Consider the following 20838-nt stretch of genomic DNA (forward strand, 5'->3'; position numbering starts at 1 on the left):
AGTCAGCGCTGCTCTGGCTGTTCCTGACTTAGAGCCGTTCTCCACATGGCCATTGATGGCCGGGATTGCTCCGCCTGTCCACTGGCTCTTCGTATCCTTTGGCCGAATTTGTCCCTTGAAGAATGGCTCACTTTCTTGTCAATTGAACTCAGTCCCCCTAACCTTAGAAACGAGGCCTTTGTCGGGGAAATGTGCTGCAGACCCCCCCCCCCCCCCCCCCCGCTTTCTGTTTTTCCTTTCGTTTTAGCTGCACTGATTTTGTTTGTGCAAAACCTTTTGAAGTTGATGTAAATGAAATCGTCCACGTTACTTCCACCTCTTCTCTGGTCCTGGTCTTCCTGTGCACAGATCTGGCACATCATTTCTTCCACGGTCTACACATGGCCTTGGGATGGCCCCCTTTATGTCGAAACCACACATGCTTGTTTTGAGTGTATCTGACAGATGGTGCGGTTTGCTGGTCTACACCTAGTTTCTGCCAGGATACTTTCAATACTTTCCCAACATTTTTTATTAACTAGTGAGTTCTTGTCCTACCAGCCAGGATCTTTGGTTTGGTGAAACACTGGGTTATTGTGTCCATTTGCTTTTGTGGATTCTGTACCTAATCTCCTCCACGGATCAATTCTCTACTTCTTTATCCCGTGCCAACTTGTTTTGGCAATTACAGCATCATAATTAATTTGCACAAGGGGCAGCCAGGTGGTGCAGGGCCTGGAGTCAGGAAGACCCAAGTTCAAAGCCAGCCATAGACACTTACTAGCTGTGTGACCTTGGGCAAGTCACTTAATCTCTGTCAGTCTCAGTTTCATCATCTGTAAAATGAGCTGGAGAAGGAAATGCCAAACTCATTTCAGGATCTTTGTCAAGAAAATCCCAAATGGGTTGATGAAGAATCAGATGGGAATGAAACATGACTGAACAACCAAAGCCCAAGTCCTTCCTTGTCAGGTGTTCTCCCAGGTTCCCTTGATATTCCTGCCCTTTTGTTCCTTTTCTCTCGCTCTATAAAGTAGCCCTTTGAGGACGTGATGGTACAGCACAGAATAAGCCGCTGACTTTAGCTATTGTTGTCATTTTTGTTTTGTTGGCTCAGCCTATCCATGATCAATGGATAGTTCTCCGCTGGTTTAGAGGTATCTTTGAAGAATGCTCTTCAACCACATTTACAGGTACTTTTGGCTGTCTGAAGTTGTTTCCAATAGAATCTCTCTCTGTGTCGTCTTGCTGGGTCTTGTTGGTAACATACAGACGTGCGGCTGGGTTGGGAGTTTGCTTGCATCCTGCAGCTTTGCCGAAGCTCTCGACTCGTTCTAGGGCTCCCTGGGCTAGCCATCCCCTCGCTGCTCAGGCTCGCTGCCTAGGACCCTTCCTTCGCTCCTTTCCTCTTCGGCCAGCATTTCTCGCGACAGCACCCTGGTCAGCCGCGCAGGAAAGGCTTCTGAAGCTACGCATTCCAAGAGGCAGAAAGGAGGCATGAGGGAGCCCGGCCCGAGAGGCAGGAGAGCCATGGAAGTGGCTCCAGTAGGACTGGCGGGAATAATGAGCCTTGGAAGGTCGGCTGAAGCTCAGGAGTGTGTTTTTGACCTCCAGTGCCGTGTTGGGAAGAGAATGTGGCCAGGAGGGTGGGGATGGGCTGGGAGGAGGGAGGGCCCCCAAGGGAACAGAGGAAAGGGGGGATGTGGAAAATGGTGGGAAGGGGAACTGCCCCGGTTTTCTTTCTTAGCATTGATTCTAAGACAAGAGAGCAGCAAGGACGAGACAAATGAAATGAAGTGACTGCTCCAGGGTCGTACAGCCAGGAGGATCTGAGGCCAGATTTAAACCTGGGTTCTCCTGACTCCAAGCCTGGTGATCTAGCCTAGCTGACCATGCATGCCCAGGCTTGCTAAAGGACTGAAATCAGGAGCTGGAGGGAGATTCAAGGGGGACACCCGGATTGCTGGAAGGATGATATTACCTTCAGCAGATGGGGGGACTTTGCAGGAAGGAAGCAAGGGAGAGAGGGAGGGAGGGAAGGAAGGAAGGGGAAGGAGGCAAGGAAGGAAGGGAGGAAGGGAGGAAGGAAGGAAGGAAGGAAGGAAGGAAGGAAGGAAGAAGGAAGGAAGGAAGGAAGGGAGGAAGGAAGGGAAGAAGGGAGGGAGGAAGAAGGAAGGAAGGGAAGAAGGGAAGAAGGGAGGGAGGAAGAGAGGAAGGAAGGAAGGGAGGAAGGGAAGAAGGGAGGGAGGGAAGGGAGGGAAGGGGAAGAAGGCAAGGAAGGAAGGGAGGAAGGAAGGAAGGAAGGAAGGAAGAAGGAAGGAAGGAAGGGAGGAAGGAAGGGAAGAAGGGAGGGAGGAAGAAGGAAGGAAGGGAAGAGGGAAGAAGGGAGGGAGGAAGAGAGGAAGGAAGGAAGGGAGGAAGGGAAGAAGGGAGGGAGGAAGGGAGGAAGGAAGGAAGGAGGAAGGAATGAAGGAAGGAAGGAAGGAAGGAAGGAAGAAGGGAGGGAGGAAGAGAGGAAAGGAAGGAAGGGAGGAAGGGAAGAAGGGGAGGGAGGAAGGAAGGAAGGAAGGAAGGAAGGAAGGAAGGACGGAAGGAAGGAGGGAAGGAGGGAGGGAAGAAAGGAGGGAAGGAAGAAGGAAGGAAGGAGGGAGGGAAGGCTCTTCTTTTAGAAAAGAGGATGAGGGTCCAAGACCTCAGTGGGCCCCCCACTGGACCTCAGAAGCCCTTGGAGACGCACACTGGAATTCAAGAGAGAAACTGGGGCGGGATCCAAGACTCAACTGCAAAGAGATGCTCAATGAGCCCCAGGGACCTGGCAGGATGCCAGGGGGCAGCGGGGAGAAGGAGAGAAACCAAAGCCCAGGACGGCCAGAGAGACATGTGTGAGAACTGAAGGAGGGAGGGAGTGTGAAGGGGGCCAGCCAGGCACGAAAACCCAGAGAGGAGGGAGAGGTGAAGCCAGGAAGAGGAGCTGGCAAGGGGGAGAAAGGCTTGAGAGGCCCCAAAGGCACCCGTGGGTGCCACCTTGGGAAGAAGAGCTCTGCCCGAGTGCTAAGGAAGAGGGCCAGACTCTGGGGACTGAAAAGGGAGGGAGAGAAAAGTGGAGCAAATGGCTGCTCTGCCTCTGCTCAGGGGGGTCTTCTGGAGGTTTCCCAGCAAAAAGTAAGTGGGCTGCAGTACTAGGACTTGGGGAGAAGCGCTAAGGGGGGACCTGCGGGGGGCAGAAGGGAAGAAGCTGATCGACGTGCCTGAGGAGACGGCTGATGGAGGGCACTCGTCTTGGCAAGGAAGAGAGACAAGCCAGCGGGGGGAGGAAAATGGGCACGGCCTCTCTGACTGGGGCAGAGGGGGGCTCCCAAGGGACGGCTTCAGCCAAGGGAAAGGCCTCTGGGTGCTCCTGGGATGTGCCTTTCCTTCCTTGGCGCACAGGGCCAGCAGGGCCCCTCTGAGGGCAGAAGAAAGACAAGAGAAAGACCTGGGTTCTACGGTCCTGTTTACGCCTCGATCCAGAGCGAGTCTGGACCAACAGGCTGCGGAAAGAAGATGGAGAAATCGTCGGATGGGCCGCCGTCTCGGGCTGTAAACTTCAAACACGGGGCCGACTCGTCCTCAGAAAGAGCGGAGTTCAAAGAGAGCCTCCGGTGCTTACTAGCTAGGAGATCCTGAAAAAGTCACTTTACCTGCCTCAGTTTCCTTAACTGAAAAATGTGGCCAATCACAGAACCTGCTTCCAGGGCTGCTTAGCCCAGGGCCCGGCTCGTCACGGGGTTCAGTTGTTTTCTGTCACGCCAGACTCTTCGGGACCCGGGCAGACACCGGAGTGTCCGCAGCTCACTTGACGATGAAGAAACGGAGGCACATGAGGTGAAGTGACTTGCCCAGGGTCACACAGCCAGCGTCTGAGGCTGGATTTGAACCCGGAAGATGAGTCATCAGGGCTCCACCTGGCCGCCCAGCAGACATCTAAGTACGTCTGCCTCCGGCCCCCCTTCAGGTGCGTCCTGTATTGTGCCACTGAGGGGGCCCCTGACAAGTCCCCCCTTGGATCTCCCCTTTGTTCCTCTCTGTCCCTCTGCCAGGGCCTGCCCCGGCGCCCCTCCTGACACCGCGCACCCGTCATGGCAGGGCTGTGAGTGGCCGCTGCGGCCTCGGGCGTCACAGCTCCTCCCAGCTGGCTCTGCCCCTCCCCCTCCTCGGCCTGCCCGGCCCTCCTCCCCTCACCGGGGTCCAGGAGCGCCCCTCGGCCCAGAAAGGAGGCCCAGGCCGGAGCAGAGCTGGGGCTCAGCGAAGGCCCAAATGGGTGCCCCCCGCTGCCTCGTGGGGCGGAGAGAAGCCCCGAAAACAGCTGCGCCCCAGAGGACACCGGACGGTGCCGGCCAACGTGTTCTCCCCCTGCGGGCACTGGGCAGTCCCTGCTGCTCGTGCGTCCTTGAGGGCCTCGGAGGCCACAGCGGAGGCCGGAGGCCCCCCTCAGAGCCCCCCGAGGCCTGACCAGATCCTTTTCCTCCAAGGGTGCAAGTTGAGGGCTGGGAGAGCGAGCGAGCGAGCGAGCCTCCCGCCACGAAGAGGCCGCCCAGGACGAGGCAGCGGCTCCAGAATGGCGGACCCGAATTCCCGGAAGAGGAGGAAAAAAAGACGGGAAAGGAGGCCGGAAGGAGGCCCCGAGGCCCCCGCAGCGCTGAGAAGAGTCAGGGGAGGGGGGCGACATGAGGAGAACCTTCGCGGAGGCCCTGTGCCAGCCCCAGGAAGGGAGCGTGTTTGGAGACGGCGCCCGGCACCGCTGAGAAGGGACGAGCCGTCCCGGGGGCCGCCCCTCCCAGGCCCTCTCCTTGGGCCCCGGCAGGGCACCAGATGGAGGAAAAGCCACGAAGCCGGAATCGGGCCTTTGCCACGAGCTTCCGGCTCTCCTGGGGAGGTCGTGAGGGCCTTGGGGAGACGCGGGCCTGGCGGGAAGGTGCCATCTGGTTGGGCCCCCAAGTGCTTGCGGATCGCTTCGAGGCAGCCAGCAGCAGACGTCTGTCTAGCAGCAGGCGGTGCCAGCCTCGTGCCAAGCGCTGGAGATGCCGCCTCCGCGCCTCAAGGAGCTCCCGGCCACCCGCTGGGCACGGCCCGGCTCAGGACGAGCCTTTCAACGTGGCGGTGACGAGGCGCCGTCCCAGCCGGAGCAGTAAGAAGGTACGAAGGCCGCCCGCCCTACTCACCCCGGCACGATGGTAGACGGGACCACCAGGATGGCCAGCAGCTGGGGCCTGATGCAAAGCCTCCACCGCGTGAGTGAGCATGTGCAGGAGCTCCCTGAAAACAAGAGGAGAGAAGGAAGGGGGTCGCAGCCCCGGAGTGACTCACCAGCCCCAGCCCAGGATGGCCGGCCGGCCTGCTTGCTTTCCTCCCTCCCTCCCTCCCTCCCTCCCTCCCTCCCTCCCTTCCTTCCTTCCTTCCTTCCTTCCTTCCTTCCTTCCTCCTTCCTTCCTTCCTTCCTTCCTTCCTTCCTTCCTTCCTTCCTTCCTTCCTTCCTTCCTTCCCTCCTTCCCTTCCTTCCTTCCTTCCTTCCTCCCTCCCTCCCTTCCTTCCCTCCTTCCTTCCTTCCTTCCCTCCTTCCTTCCTTCCTTCCTTCCTTCCTTCCTCCCTCCCTCCCTTCCTTCCCTCCCTCCTTCCTTCCTTCCTTCCTTCCTTCCTTCCTTCCTTCCTTCCTTCCTTCCTTCCTTCCTTCCTTCCTTCCTTCCTTCCTTCCTTCCTTCCTTCCTTCCTTCCTTCCTTCCTTCCTCCCTCCCTCCCTTCCTTCCTTCCCTCCTTCCTTCCTTCCTTCCTTCCTTCCTTCCCTCCCTCCCTCCCTCCCTCCCTCCCTTGCTTTTCTGCCCAGACGCTGCAGCGGGTCCAGGCTCCTAATGCTCAAACCTGCCCTCTTGCAATGGAGGGATAAAGCCCTGGGACAGACCCGCTGGCCTCCACCCACTGCCCTCCTGCTGCCTCGGTTTGGCTCTCCCAGACAGCCATTCCTGACCCTGGGGGGGGGGTGCCAGAGGACGCCTTCCAAGGTGTCCCCCCCCCCTATTCCTTCCAGCCATTATGGGGATAGGCAGAGGCCCAGGAGGCTGCAGGCCCTGCCCTCCCTTGCCCAGGGGCTCCCCCCAGGGCTCTCCTCTGCCCAGCCAGGCAGGCAGCCAGTTGAGTGCAGCTCCAGGGCCTGGGAGGGGGGCAGCAGCTCTCAGCAGGAGCCAGAACGGCGCAGGGGGGCCTGCAGCACCACTGGAGCCCCAGAGCAGGGCAGCAGGAGGGGCTGGCCGGCCTCAAAGAAACAAGGCTGTCCAGCCTCCAGTCTGAGGCAGGAGGCAGGCCCGAGGCAGCCTCCCCCAGGCCAGGCGAGCCCAGAGGGTAGAGGGCAGGCTGGGGAGCTGAGCAGGCCCCTCCCTGAGGCTCCCCACCGCCACCTCCTGCCCTGGGCATGCAATAAGGTCCCCCCCCAGGGCAGCAGCTCAGTCGGGGGCCTCCAGGAGGCTCCTCGAGCTCCAGCCCTTGGATCAGGCCCTCTAGAAGCCCGCCCGGCCCATCGGGCTCTCTGCCTCCCACAGCCCTGACCTACGGTTCAGCCATCCCGAGGCTGGAACCTTCTCGGACGGAAAACGGATGGACTGGAAGTGCCATCCCCCCAAGGCTGCGGCCCCTGGTCCCCTTCCTTTAGTAAAGGGTGCGCGCGTCTCCTGGGTGCCCCAAGGGGGCAGCAAGGACCCGAGTTCGAATCCAGCCTCGGACACTTCGCAGAGGGGCCTCCCTGTGTGATGGGGATAGCAGGGGGCACACAAGCATCGCAGCATCACAGCGGCTTCTGCCCCAGACCCTGAACAAGTCCTGCGCCTTCCTGGAGGGGCCTCTCCGCTCGGCCAGCTCACACTGAGGGAGGCCAGAGCAGGAAGTTGCTCAGCCTTGGGAGTTCAGAACCATAAACATGCCAAGACCCAGCTGCGGTGGGTACCAGACAAAGGCCAAGAAGACCCCGACGACATGAAGTTGTCAAGGTTCCAACAATGGTAGTAGCAGATAAGGGGCTGGAGGGGGGCCATCCATGCTGGAGAGTACTTAAGGCCCGGCCTTTCAGAAGCAACTTGGGACTCTTTGGGCTGAGTTCCCACTAGTGCGCACCAGTTCAATAAACGGCCCTTTCTTTGCCTGATTGCATTGTCCACGGGTCTTCCTTGGTGCTGGGTGAAATTCCGGACCATAACAACATCGCCCCCCCTCCCAGGACGTTCTGCCCTCCCTTGGGAGTGCTGGGCCCTCTCAGGCACGCCCACTGGTCAGTTCTGGATTCAAGTTCTGCGGCCGTGTCATCTCCGTTGTCCGCCAGGCCATGGCGGGCTCCGTCTCCCCGAAAGCAGAAACCAAGTCTTCCATGCGGACATCTCTGTGGCCAGAGGAAGGGGGAGAATGGCTGCGAGAAGGACAAGCGGCACCTCCAGCCCCGAGTGCGAGTCCTGCCTCGGAAGCCCCTGGGCTCGTCCTTGGTCCAGAGCTGCTGCCCCAGGCGTCCCCCCACACAAGGGCTGCGGCCTCAGGGTGTCCTAGGACCCGCAGGCCTGGCTCCCACGTTCTAGAGCCTCAGCCGCAGCCAGAGGAGCCCGGCCAGAGCCAGGGCGGAGCAGGACAAAGGGCTTCCTGAGGGCTGCCAGCGCCAGTGGCAGGAGGGGAGCCTGGCCAGCCCAGCTTACCCCTCCCTGGACATGATCTGGGAGCCAAGACAGGGCGGACCAGCGGACCAACATGGCCAGAGGTGGCCACAGTCGCCCTCTGGTGGCTGTTTCTCCACTCCTTGCCCCCATGGGACCACTGATACCCACAGCCCTGGAGGGGGTGCTAGGAGGATGCCCCGGTCTTTTGCTGGGCGCTAAGCTCACTTTTGAGGACCCAAAGGCATCCTAGAAATGAATTCTGAGACAGAGAGGTGTGGTGGGGAAAAGCCTTGGCCTCGAGTTCAGATCCTGCCTCTGAACAGAGCACCCGGGTGGCCTTGCGCAGGCCATTCCCTTCTCCAGGCTCATTTCCTGGCCTGAGGCGGCGCTGTGCAGCCTCCAAGCCAGCCTCAGCCTCGGGCGAGAAGGTGGCCGGGAGGGTCTTTAGAGCCCTCCTCCTCGGCCCGTTTGCTCTCCTCAAGATCTGCCCAGGAGGAGACCAGGAGGCCCTGCTACGAGGTCTCTGTATCTCATCAGTAAGAATGCCAAGAAGGGAGCCAAGAAGAGCCCACGACATCCACAGGCTGGGGGGCCACTTTCCAGGCCCCAAGAAGGCAGATGGAGGTGGCAATAGCAGCCGGGTCAGATCCTTCTGCAAAGACCCCGAGAAGGACCTCTGCAGACCAAAGCAAGAGTCTCTGATGGGACCCACATCAAAATGGCCCCGGGTGGAGAGGATGACGTCTTGAGGAAGGCCCAGGAGTCTCATGGGAGACTAGAAAGCCCTGCCTTGGTGGCATTGAAGACCGTCTAAAGACTGCTGGCTATATTGTGATGGGACAACAAATTTCAGGATGGATGGATGGATGGATGGATAGATGGATGGATGGACGAATGGACAGATAGATGGCTACATGGATGAATGGATGGACGGATGGATGGATGGATGGATGGATGGCTACATGGATGAATGGATGGACAGATGGATAGATACAGGAATGGATACATGGATGATGGACGGATGAATGGATGGATGGACGGATGAATGGATGGATGGGTGGATACATGGATGGAGGGATGGATGGAGGGATGGATGGAGGGATACATGGATGAATGGATGGATGGATGGATGGATATACAGATGAATGGATGGACGGATGGATGGATACATGGATGAATGGATGGATGGATGGATGGATATACAGATGAATGGATGGACGGATGGACGGATGGATGGATGGATGGATGGCTACATGGATGAATGGATGGACAGATGGATAGATACAGGAATGGATACATGGATGAATGGATGGACAGTTGGATAGATACAGTAATGGATACATGGATGGATGGATGGATGAATGGATGGATGGGTGGATACATGGATGGATGGAGGGAGGGATGGATGGAGGGATACATGGATGAATGGATGGATGGATGGATGGATGGATATACAGATGAATGGATGGATGGATGGATGGATACATGGAAGGACACAGGAATGGATACATGGATGGATGGACAGATGAATGGATGGAAGGATGGATGGATACATGGATGAATGGATGGACGGATGGATGGATGGATACATGGATGGATGGACAGACGAATGGATGGATACATGAATGGATACGTGGATGGATGGACAGAAGGGTGCACCACAGTACCGACGATGGTCTCCTGGGTTGTCCTCCTACCTCTCTGACCACTCCTCAGTCTCCTCTGTCAGATAACCATCTGTGAGAGACTCTCAGCTCCCTCCATGAGGGAAGGGACCGTGGTTTAGCAAGCATTACTTTCCCATCTAACCCCAAGGCCGGGTCTTGTATGTTCTCCACACTTCTAAAGGAAACAGATCTTGCGTTGGAGACATCCAGCAGGCAGGTGGGGTCAGGAAAGAGGTTGGGGCTGGCTATACATATCCGGAGGTCCTCTGCCCAGAAATATGAACGAAAGGCACAGAAGCTGCTCAGGTCACTGAGGGAGTGTACAGAGAGGAGAGCCTTGGGGATCCCTGCACTTGGGACGAGGGCCATCAAGGTGCTCATGGAACAGAGACCGGGCTCCGTGCCCACTGGCACATGCTTCAAGAGGGGCAAAGCACTTGACGAAAACTGTCTCACTGAAGCTTGAAGACAATCAGGTGAAGACAAAAGGGCCTGCTGTTTCCATTTTATAGATCAGGAAACGGATTCAGCGACTGGCGCCAGATCTCTACGCGTCTGGGGCCCAATGTGAAGCCCAGGCTTCCTGCCTGCAGCCAGCCGATTCCCCACTAAGTGGCCACCCGCCTCAGCTCGAGGCCCGCAGTCAAGGAGAGAACTGCTCTCCCTCTAGGGTCCCTCAGCTCCGCTTGCTCCGACTCCCCACTCCGAACTAAAGCGGGGCAGGCGGTGCTGGCAGAGACGGGCCACAAGACCGCCAGAGCACGTCCTTCTCTTGCCTACCTGCCACCCCCATCCCCAGCTGCCTCGCTGGAGTCTGCCCTCCTCGTGGCGTGGCCCCAGAGGCGAGCAGCCGGCCGGCCGGCCCCCTTTGGGAAAGAAGTCGTGGTCTGGGTCAGCTGCGGGCGGCTCCGGCCTGCTTCTGGGATCCAAAGGGAAGTCCTGCATTGGGCTTTCCAAGCCCTTCTCCGCTGGCTCTGCCTCCTCTGGACTCCCTGCGCACAGCACGCCTTGGCACTGCCCAGCACCGAGCCCCGAATGCCCCCCTTCCCTTCTCCCAAAGGCCGCTCCTCTTTGGTGCTCCCCTCCCAGGAGTCTGCATATTCCGGGAGAGGCCCGAGGGGACGGGAGGGGAGGCGCCTGGGCAGCCCCGGCGCTCAGCTGGGTGCCCGGCGGGCCCAAGGGCCTTCCTCGGAGACTTTGTGCTCCTCCTGGATTCAGCCCCTCGGGCCAGGGGCATCCCTCCGGGCTGGGCCTTCCCAGACAGCCCCCGACCACGTGGCCCCGCTCACCTCTGCTGCTCCCGCAAGGAGGGGCTCCAGACCTCCAGCACGTAGCCGTCGAAGTGCTTGCTCTGAAAGACCAAAGACAGCAGCAGCTCAGTGGCTGGGGAGGCATCGGGGAGGCCGAGGCCGAGTCTGCTCCCTTCGGCAAGCCCCCGAGCGGCGGGTGGTTGGAGGGGCCTTCAGGGGCCGCGGCCGGCCGACGCTTCCCCTCCCCGCTCGCGGCGCGTGGCTAGGAGTGACGGGCAGGCGTGGGCTTCCAGCTCTCCCTTTAGAGCGGACACTGGGCCCTGGCACCCTGTGCCTGGACTCCTGGGTCCTGAGCCAGAGGCTGCAGGCCTGAGAGCGCGTCTGTGCCGAGAGATGGGGGCCCTGACCGGGCTCAGGGCGGGAGCTGGACGGCCAGGAGGCTCCAGAGGCGGTGAGGACGGCCGCGGCAGCGAGGCCAAGTGGACGCGCCCAGACCCCGCTGCTGGAGGGCTCCCCTTCCCCACATTCCCCGCTGAGCCGGGTTAGCCTTCCTTTAAAAACACGCTGAGCTGCCAATCCCCCCCCTCGCCGCTCCCCGACAAGGCCGCCGTTTGAGAGATTCCACAGGGGCAGCCCTGCAGCTGGGGGAGACCCTCCTGCTTCTCCTCTTCCCTTTCATCAGTCCCCAGAGCCCTTTCCAGGACCGCGCTCCACGGCAAGCGCACACCAACGTGGACGTCCCCTTGGCGGCTCTCTGCCCCCCAAAAGCTGCAATAACTACCTTTCTACAGATAAACTCTCAGTGCCATCGTCAGGTCAAAGGGTCTGGCAGCTTCAGAGTCCCGTGGGCAGAGTTCCAAAATGCCCTCCAGAATCCTTGGATCAGTTCACACTCCACTTCGCCTACATCTTCTACATTTACCATTTTCCTTTTTTCAGTCTTATTAGCCAATCTACTAGGTGCAAGGTGGCACCTCAGACTTGCTCTAAGTAGTAGTGATTCAGAGCATTTTGATATAGCTTTGATCTTCTGAAAACTGCCTTTTTATTTTACTAACTGGGAAATGGGGCCTTTATCAGAGAAACTTGCTATAGAAATTTCCCCTTAGTTTTCCATTTTCCTTCTAATCTTGCATTGGTTTTGTTTGTGCAAAGGTCTTTTAATTGAATGTAATTAAAATTATCCATTTTGTTTTCCATAATACTCTCTATTTCTTTCCAGAAATGCTTCCCTAACCCACAGATCTGACAGGTAAGCTACTCCATGCTCCCTTAATTTGCCTTTATCACCCTTTATGTCTAAATCACATACCAAACATAACCATATCGTGGTATATGGTATGAGATGCTGGTCTAAACCTAGTTTCTGCCAAACTGCTTTACAGTTTTCCCAGCATTGTTTGTCAAATAGTGAGTTCTAGTCCCCAAAGCTTGGATCTTTGCATTAATCAAACACTAGATTAGTATGGTCATCCATTTAAAATAACTGTAGACAATATGAAATACCTGGGAGTCTATCTGCTAAGGCAAACCCAGGAACTATATGAACACAACTACAAAACACTTCACATAAGTAAAGATGAATCTAAACAATTGGAGAAATGTTTATGGTTCATGGATAGGCCAAGCCAATAGAATAAGAATGATGATTCTACTAAATTTACTTTAGTGCCATACCAATCAAACTACCCAAAGTTATTTTAGAAAACTAGAAAAAAATAGCAAAATTAATTAGGAAAAACAAAAGGTCAAGAATATCAAGTGGATCATCGACAAATTCCAAGGAAGGTGGCCTGGCAGTGCCAGATCTCAAACTGTATTACAAAGTAGCAATCATCCACACAGTCTGGTATTATTAGCTAAGCATTGCAAAGCTAGTTTTGTTTCCTCATTGCCTATTCCAATCCCTTTAGTTTCTTTTCCTACTCTTATTGCTATGGAGCTAGCACGTCCTAATCGGCAAATCAGTAAAATGCTGAGTAATAGTGATGGATGGCGCCATCCTTGGCTCCCTCCTGACCTTGTCAGAAAGGCTTCTAGCTCATGCTCCTGACAGAAATCTTGCTCCCAGTTTTCCATAGGCACTACTTGTCCTTTGAAAAGAAAGCTCCACATTTCCTGGGCATTCCAGCGTTTTTAATAGGAGTGGCTGTTGTACTCCATCAAAAGCTTTTTCCACACCCACTGAACCACATGGTTCTTGTGGGGGGTCTTGCTGCTAGGGCTTGCCCTGCATTCCTCATCGAAATCCCACTTGGTCAGAGAAAGATCTTTTTGAGAGAAAGCTGGCATCTCCTTGGAAGCATTGGATTTCATGTTTTTGGACCAATATTCATTAGGGAAATTGGTCTGGAATTTCCTGTCGGTTTTTGCTCTTCCGGGTTTAGGTATCAACATCATATTTGTGTGACAAAAGAAATTCGGTAGGACTCCTCCTTGGCCTATTTTCCCAAAGATTTTATATAGTATTGGCTTGGGACCACACCCTTGCCTTTAATTTTCACACCCTGACTTTAACTCCTAGTCAGCAGCGCCATCTACTGACAAAAGCCAGAATTGCAGGCAATTCAATAAATTGTGTATATATATACACACAATTATATATAACATTTTTTTCTTAATCTCCTAATTACCAGGCCAAGCAGCAGGAAAGCCTTCTGGCTTTTGTCCAATTGGGAACCTTTAAGGTTTCAGAATGCCTCCTACTCCTTATGTTCCTGGGAAATTTTCTTTTTCTGTTCCTAAATGTTATGACAAGAAATGCTACCATACAGAAAATAAAAGCTGAAATGCAGGCCAACACGCAAATTCAATTGGACAACTGCAAATGCTTCTTACATGGTCCAATGGCAAATGCTGACCCCATCCAAAACATGTCTAAATTTTACAAGCCTGTTCCTGAACCCCTACCAGAGGGAAAACCCTCTCCCCCCCCCAAATTGATAGGGAAGACCCTTCTCCTATATCTCAGTTGCAGAACTGCCTCTCTCATGCTCTGCAACACTTGGCTGACCTTACTTCCTCTGATCCTTCTCCTGATGACCCATCCTCTCCTGTCCCTTCTCCCACCCCAGGACCAACTTTAGCCTTGAGGAAATCTCCTCCTACCAAATCTGTTACTCCCTAAGCTGCCTCAGTATCTCCACCATTACCCAATTCCAATAAATTACTTTTTCCCCTTAAGGGAAATGCCCAAAATAGGGATGTGGTAACCCTATGACACCATATACCTTTGACTCCCCAAGAGAGAAAGAAATTGACATGCAATGTTCCCAGTTATGAAGAACTCTTTATAGTAACGAAAAAGATGGCTGACATATTTTTTCATTATAATCTGTCTTATAAAGATGTTGAAATTTTGCTCCAGGCTTTTCTAACAGAACATGAGAAAAATGAAGTCATTTCTCATGTCAATAAAGTCCATGGGCACAATGCAACACACTGGCCATCTCACAACCCTGAATGGGATTACAACAATTCTGAGGACTATTTACAATTGTATTGTGGTAGGGAGGCCAGTCTAACAGCAATGCGAGAATGCTCTGAAAACACAGAAAAATGGACAAAATTTAAAAACCTTAAGCAATCAGATGATGAGACACCCTCCAAATTCGTGGATAGGCTCACTGAGTTTGGGGGTCGGTACCTAAACTTTGATTTCTCTAAAGAAAAGGATATTAGGCAAATAAGGCAACACTTTGTCAACAACTCTTGCAAAGTGGTCTGGAATTATTTTAAAACACATTGCCCAAGGTGGCCTGAGATGGATCTTGACGAATTGAGAAAAACTGCTGTTTATATTTCAAAAGGCAACAAAGAAAAACAGGAAGAGACTAATGATTTCATGGAAACAATTCAGAAAGAACTGAAATATTTAAGAGATAGAATTGATAAACAGGAAAAAGGGCATGATACTCAACCAATGGCACTTGCCCCTATCCAAGAATCTATTGATCCCTTATCTGCCACATCTGTGAGAAGAAGGGCCACAAAATGACAAACTGTAGAAACTTGTTCAAGGCAATCAAAAATGATATCCAGTTGAATAACAACTACAGAAACAATAATTATAGAAATAACTATAATAATGATTGTAGGAATTACAACTTTAGGACTGATAACAATTCTAGGAATAGAAATCAGGCAAATGATAATTCATACCAAATGACCCTACAATTGTATGTCTTTTTTTTTTTAAACATTATTTTATTTGGCCATTTCCAAACATTATTCATTGGAGACAAAGATCATTTTCTTTTCCTCCCCCCCCCCCCCCACACACCTCTCCCATAGCCAACATGCGATTCCACTGGGTATCACATGTATTCTTGATTCGAATCCATTTCCATGTTGGTGTTCGTTTAGAGTCTCTCCTCAGTCATATCCCCTCCAGTCCTGTAGTCAAGCAGTTGCTTTTCATCGGTGTTTTTACTCCCGCAGTTTATCCTCTGCTTGTGGATAGTGTTTTTTTAGATCCCTGCAGATTGTTCAGGGACATTGCACTGACACTAATGGAGAAGTCCATTACATTCGTACAATCGTATATCTTAAGTGGGGCTTGTCCACAAAATACTCAGGGTGCTACTGCCCCTCCATGTGGGGCAGAATGTGGTGCCCCTTAGACTCTATTGTTTTTGTTGCTATTAACCCCTTTCAGTTTTGTCTCCCCTTCACATAGTAGCAAAGAAGAAGAAACGGTATTTGAATACAGTACCTGTCTACCTTCTTACTATCTTTATTTGTACCATCTGATGTGTCACATTGCAAAATGGTCCTGCAACCTGTGCACAACCTGTGGAGACTTTAATAACTTAAATACTCATTTATTTTAAGGGGTTTTCATAGCTCCACTCCCTCTGACTGCTCGATTTGACTTACATATAATAAGATATAAGAGTCCATTTGGTAACTGAAGTGCTGTAGCAATATTTGTATTCCTCACTTTTGCGTTTTTAGAAATGAAATGGATGAGACATATCGTGTCTGGGGGACATGATACCCCTGGATAACTCCCAAGAGGGAACATTTCCCATGAAGTCTACTGGCTTCTGGATGATATTTTGGACCCAAAAGAGTATTTTTATCATCAGTGCAGAGGTTTGTGTTCTGGAATTCGTTGGAACTGATCTCCTCTAAGGTTGCAAGACTTGCTAGATGTAAAAGAACCTGTAGCATGTATTTGTTACACAAAACTCATGTGACTGATAGTACCTTCTGTTGATAATGAATAATTACTTGTACTGATTGTATTTGACCATTGATTATGATAAGACTTCCCTATTGATGGATCTGTGCTATTTTATCACACTTTATTTGGTTGATCCTTGTACTTGAACAAACTGCCTTTATAGGACAGCACATATATTACCTCAAAAAAGAAAACCAGTATTAGTGACCTATATTGACTTGATGTGCCTTTTGTAACATTTTGTTCCTTTTGTAAATTTTTTTTGTATTTTCTTGAATGTATTATTGCTTTATCTATCTCATTTGCATTAACACTGCAGATCATGGCAAGTTAAAGAGGAAATGAATCTTATTTTTTTGGGAAAGTAGCCTCTATACTTTATCTCTGTGATTGTGAAATATACACATTTTTAACATTCTTGTTTTCTTCCTACATGTGCCATACAGTATTTGATTTCTCTCTCTCATTTTTTGCATTTGAAGTATATGTCACCAGTATTGAAGATTTTAACTATTTTTGATTTTTGCAATAGAATAAGCTAAGATGTCCATTTGCCTAGCATATTAATTCATACCCCAAAGTTCTAGACTATAGAAACCTGCCATTTATTGATAAATGTTGTGGGTCTGTGATTAATGTTTGTGTTTGATTCTAGGAAATGGGATCAAAAAGGAGCTCAGACTTCATCCACACAGTGCCATAGAAGCATGGATTTAACCTGAATAGTGCCAAATAAGAGCACATAGGTCAAAAAAAGAAACCAATCCTGGTGGGATTGATGAACTTCTATGCCAATACGAAAGGACTTGAACTTAGTGTGAGACTTGAGGTTGCGGCGCTTGACATATGTTGAGAAGCAGGACTCCTTGAACCACACTCCTTGTAAAATACTTTCTATCAAAGTACAAAACAATCGACTGTTCTGGCTCCCCTATCCCTGAGAAATGATCAAACCAGGGTATGACAATTCCCTTTTACACAAAAATTGAGTTCTTTTTTCTCTCTTATATTATATATTATGGCAACTTCCTGTAGTCCTGACTTATAATGGATATTAAATACAATATTACTGCATATTTTTCCTACAGACTTGTGGAATGGAAATTTATTTTAATTGGACCCTAATACAAGAGCTCATTATTAATTCATTCTTGTTTTATTCAGAAATTTTATATATGTAGTTTTTGATATTTTGATTCTGATTTTGAATTTTTTATTTCTCCCAAAGTTCAATTTTTTGTCTTTTTTTATGTTTTTATTTTTTCTTTTGACAATTGACTTATGTGAACTTTAGATTACTCCACCCTACTTAGTCTAACAAAAACAGGAATGTCTACACCCATACTTAAGGATTAAGTATTTAGGAGGATGGCCTATGACAGACATGTGCTAGCAAATGACAAATCAGAAGCAACTGATAGACCCCTGGGCTGTCCTAAGTCAAGCTTAAGCTACCATTGGTACATGTAAGGTGCAGGAAAGTGATGTAAAAACCATCTATATATTTCACATAACTTCCTCTCTCCAGCCTCCTTGGTGGCGGAGAGGTGGCTGGTGGAGTGTGCTGAGCACTCAGCATCTTGGGTGGCGGCTGCTATTGTTCAGGTTTAGTGGTGAGTTTTCCTTGATACCATACTGGAGGAAGCTGAGTAGCCTAGTTCAGGTGAGTCATCTTTGCTGAGCTCTATCAGAGTTCAGGCTGATTCTTTCTCCTTTGCCTTCCAAAAGCTATCCTTTTGAGAAGCCACTAATCTTCGGGGACCTTGAGGCAGAGGACTTTGAACTCCCCCTGGCACAGGCCAGGCAGGAGAAATCCTACACCTTTTCCCTCTCCCTTCTCCTTAATTCCTTCCCTCTATATATTGATTAAACCACCATAAATTAGAAAAACTGACTTGGGTATTTTATTTGGGATATTCCCTGGTGACCAAAAATAATTTGGATTAGGTCACAACCCTAAAATTATCCTTACACTCATACATCCCATAACTCAACCATGTATCCTATTTCCTCTTCTTTTAATCTGGGAAATTTATATTTTTGTAAATATTCATCCATTTCAATGAGATTGTCAGATTTATTGGCATATCATTAGGCAAGATATCTCCTCACAATTGCTTTACTTTCCTCTTCCTTGATGGTGAATTCACCCTTTCCATTTTTGATCCTGGTAATTTGGTTTTCTTCTTTTTTAAACCAAATTAATTAATGTTGTTTTCAAAAACCAGCCTTTAGTTTTATTTATTAGTTCAATAGTTTTCTTACTTTCAATTGTATTTGTCTTCTTTAAATTTTCAGATTTCCAATATGGTATTTAATTGGGGGGTTTACATTTGTTCTTTTTCTAGATATTTTAGTTGCATGCCCAATTCATTTCTCTATTTTATTGATGTAAGTATTTAGAAATGTAAAATTTCCCCTAACTGCTGTTTTGGCTACATCCCATAAATTTTAGCATATTATCTCAATGTTGCCATTCTCTTAAATGAACTTTCTGATTGTTTCTCTAATTGTTCTTTGTCCCACTCATTCTTTAGGACTAGATCTTTAGTTCCAATTAATTTTTAATATGTCTTTATACAACCCTTTATTGAATGTAACTTTAATTGCATTGTGGTCTAAAATGGATACATTTAATATTTTGGCTTTTCATTAGGTTGTGATGTTATGCCTTAATACATGATCAATTTTTGTGTACCTAAGGCAAAGGAATATTCCTTTCTATTCCTATTCAGTTTTTTTTTTTTTCAGGGCACTATCATACCTAAATTTTCTAAACTTTTCTATTCACCTCTTTAACTTCTTTTTTTTTTTGTTAGATTTATCTAGTTCTGAGAGTGAAAAATTGAGGTTCCCTACTAGTATAGTTTTAATGTCTATTTCCTACTATAACTAATTCAACTTTAAAAATCTAGAGACTAGGGAGCAAGTGGGTAGCTCAGTGGATTGAGAGCCAGACCTAGAGACCAAGACAGAAAGTAAGGGTTTAAATTTAAAAAAGAAATCTGGAGGCTACATCACTTGGTGCATATGTTTAGTCTTGATATTACTTCACTGTAACAAAATGTAATTTCTCTCATCTCTTTTAATTAGATCTATTTTTGCTTTTGCTTTGTCAGAGTACGTGACTGTTAACCCTCATTTTTTTTAAATTTCAGCTGAAGCTTAATAGATTCTGTTTGAGCCTGTTACCTTTATTGGATGTATTTCTGCTTCAAATGTGTTTCTTGTAAGCAACACATTGTGGGATTCTGGTTTTTAATCCATTCTTCTATCTCCTTCCATTTTATGGAAGTTATGATTATCATGAATTTCCCTCCATCCTATTTTCCCCATTTATCCATCTCTCTGTCTCTCTGTCTCTCTCTCTGCCCTTTCACCCTGTCCCTCCTCACAAGCTTCTGATCACCATCTCACCCAATTCAGTCTCCCTTCTATCAGTCCTCCCCTACCCACCTCTCTTACTTCCTCATCTACTTCCCTATGGAGTAAGATAGATTTCAATACCTAAGTGTGGATGCTATTTCCTCAGAGGTAATTCTGATGACAGTAAAGTTCAAGCATTACCCTTGTAATGGAGGAAATGGAAATACAAGATGGATCAGCAGAAAAAACAAGAGGCGTAGAACTTTGGGAACTGCCAATCAACTGAGATGGAGTCACAGTTCCATGGAATTTTAAAGGAAGCGGTTGGGCAGCTTGAGCTGTTTTGAAACTCACTTCCTTCTCTGGCTGTTTGAAGGGAAAGTGGAAAACAAACTCTCTTTGGTCATTGCATATTCATGAGACTGAGTGCTGAGAAGACTTTGGGGGTTTAGTTCAGAAGAAACCTGTCAGCCTCTTGCTGTCAACATCTCTTTTTAGGGAAACTAACTTTGTTTCCTTAATTCAAATTTATATCTCAAATTTTCAATCAACAGGCATAATTTATAAGATTAGGGAAACCTATTTTCCTCTCACCCCTTCCCCTCTCCTTACCTCCTCTACCCAAAAGAATAAAATACCTCTTAGTTAAAGCTCATTTCCTGGTGTTAAGGCTCAAACACTTCCCTATTACCATAATTCCCCTAATAGTGGTACAATTTGGCACCCCAAGAAAAATCTGACATATCCCAGGCTGAGAGAAATATATCGAGGGAAGAGGATGCTGCTACAAATGGCACGTGGAGTATTGGTATTGGCTGCTTTTGCCCGTTACTGGATGTACATTATTTTGTACAGTGCTGTCACTGGTGTAGTTTTGCACACCATAGGAATGATAGCTAATACTACGGCTTTCATAACAACTATGCATTCACTACTAACACAGTGGCATGGCAAGTTATAACTCAAGCCTATGTATTTGCTCTGGCTGCAATCCAGATATTGACATACATTAGAAATATCATTAAATTCATGACACCTAAAAAGGCAGCTGTGAATTTTGGTTTTTACTCCCCCCTGCTTAGTCTTTAGAATTCTAGCAACCAGGAATGTATACACCCCCACTTAAGGATTAACTGTAGGGGAGGATGGTCTATGTACCATGTATGCTACCAAGTGACAAATCAGAAACAAATGACTGACCCCCTGGGCTGTCCTAAGCCAAGTTTAAGCCACCATTGGTACATGTGAGACACAGGAAGTGATGTAAAGAACTGCCTTTATATTTCGCATCACGTCCTGTGAGGGGGACTTTGTTGCAGCTTTTGTGGACTTTGGCAGCTTTTTGCGGTGGTTCTTGACTTGGAGGGTTGGAGTGTGGAGGCCTGAGATTTACTTCCCTTAGTCGACCATGTGGTGAGTGTTAAGGCTGAATTCTCTTTCCCTGGCTTTCTGAAGGCACTAGCCTCCAAGAAGGCTCCTCATCTTGGAGGAGGCCTCCTGGCTAGAAGCCAAGCTAGATTTAATCTTTTGGGAAGGCCCCTTGGCTGAGGGCTCTGAACTTGCTCAGACCAGGCCAGAGCAAATCTACCCTTTTCCCTCATTCTTAATTCCCTCTTTCTCCCTCATTCTTAATTTCTTCCTTCTATTGTAAATAAACCACCATAAAATTCTATTCTGACTTGAGTATTTTATTGGGATTTAGATTTTAAATCCCTGGTGACCAT

General features: G+C 49.6%; 1 protein-coding gene across 1 annotated transcript in view; it reads right to left on the reverse strand.

The window, feature by feature from the left end:
- The window catches only part of CHID1 (chitinase domain containing 1), a 50533-nt gene that overhangs the window by 13294 nt on the left and 16401 nt on the right, over positions 1-20838 (reverse strand). The window contains exons 2-3 of the mRNA XM_056801113.1: positions 10600-10661; positions 5181-5274 (exon numbers count right to left, since the gene is read on the reverse strand). Coding sequence (XP_056657091.1) covers positions 5181-5274; positions 10600-10661 — 156 coding nt within the window. The remainder of the gene's footprint in view (positions 1-5180; positions 5275-10599; positions 10662-20838) is intronic.

The sequence above is a fragment of the Monodelphis domestica genome, chromosome 6, assembly GCF_027887165.1.
Source record: "Monodelphis domestica isolate mMonDom1 chromosome 6, mMonDom1.pri, whole genome shotgun sequence".
Taxonomy (NCBI): domain Eukaryota; kingdom Metazoa; phylum Chordata; class Mammalia; order Didelphimorphia; family Didelphidae; genus Monodelphis; species Monodelphis domestica.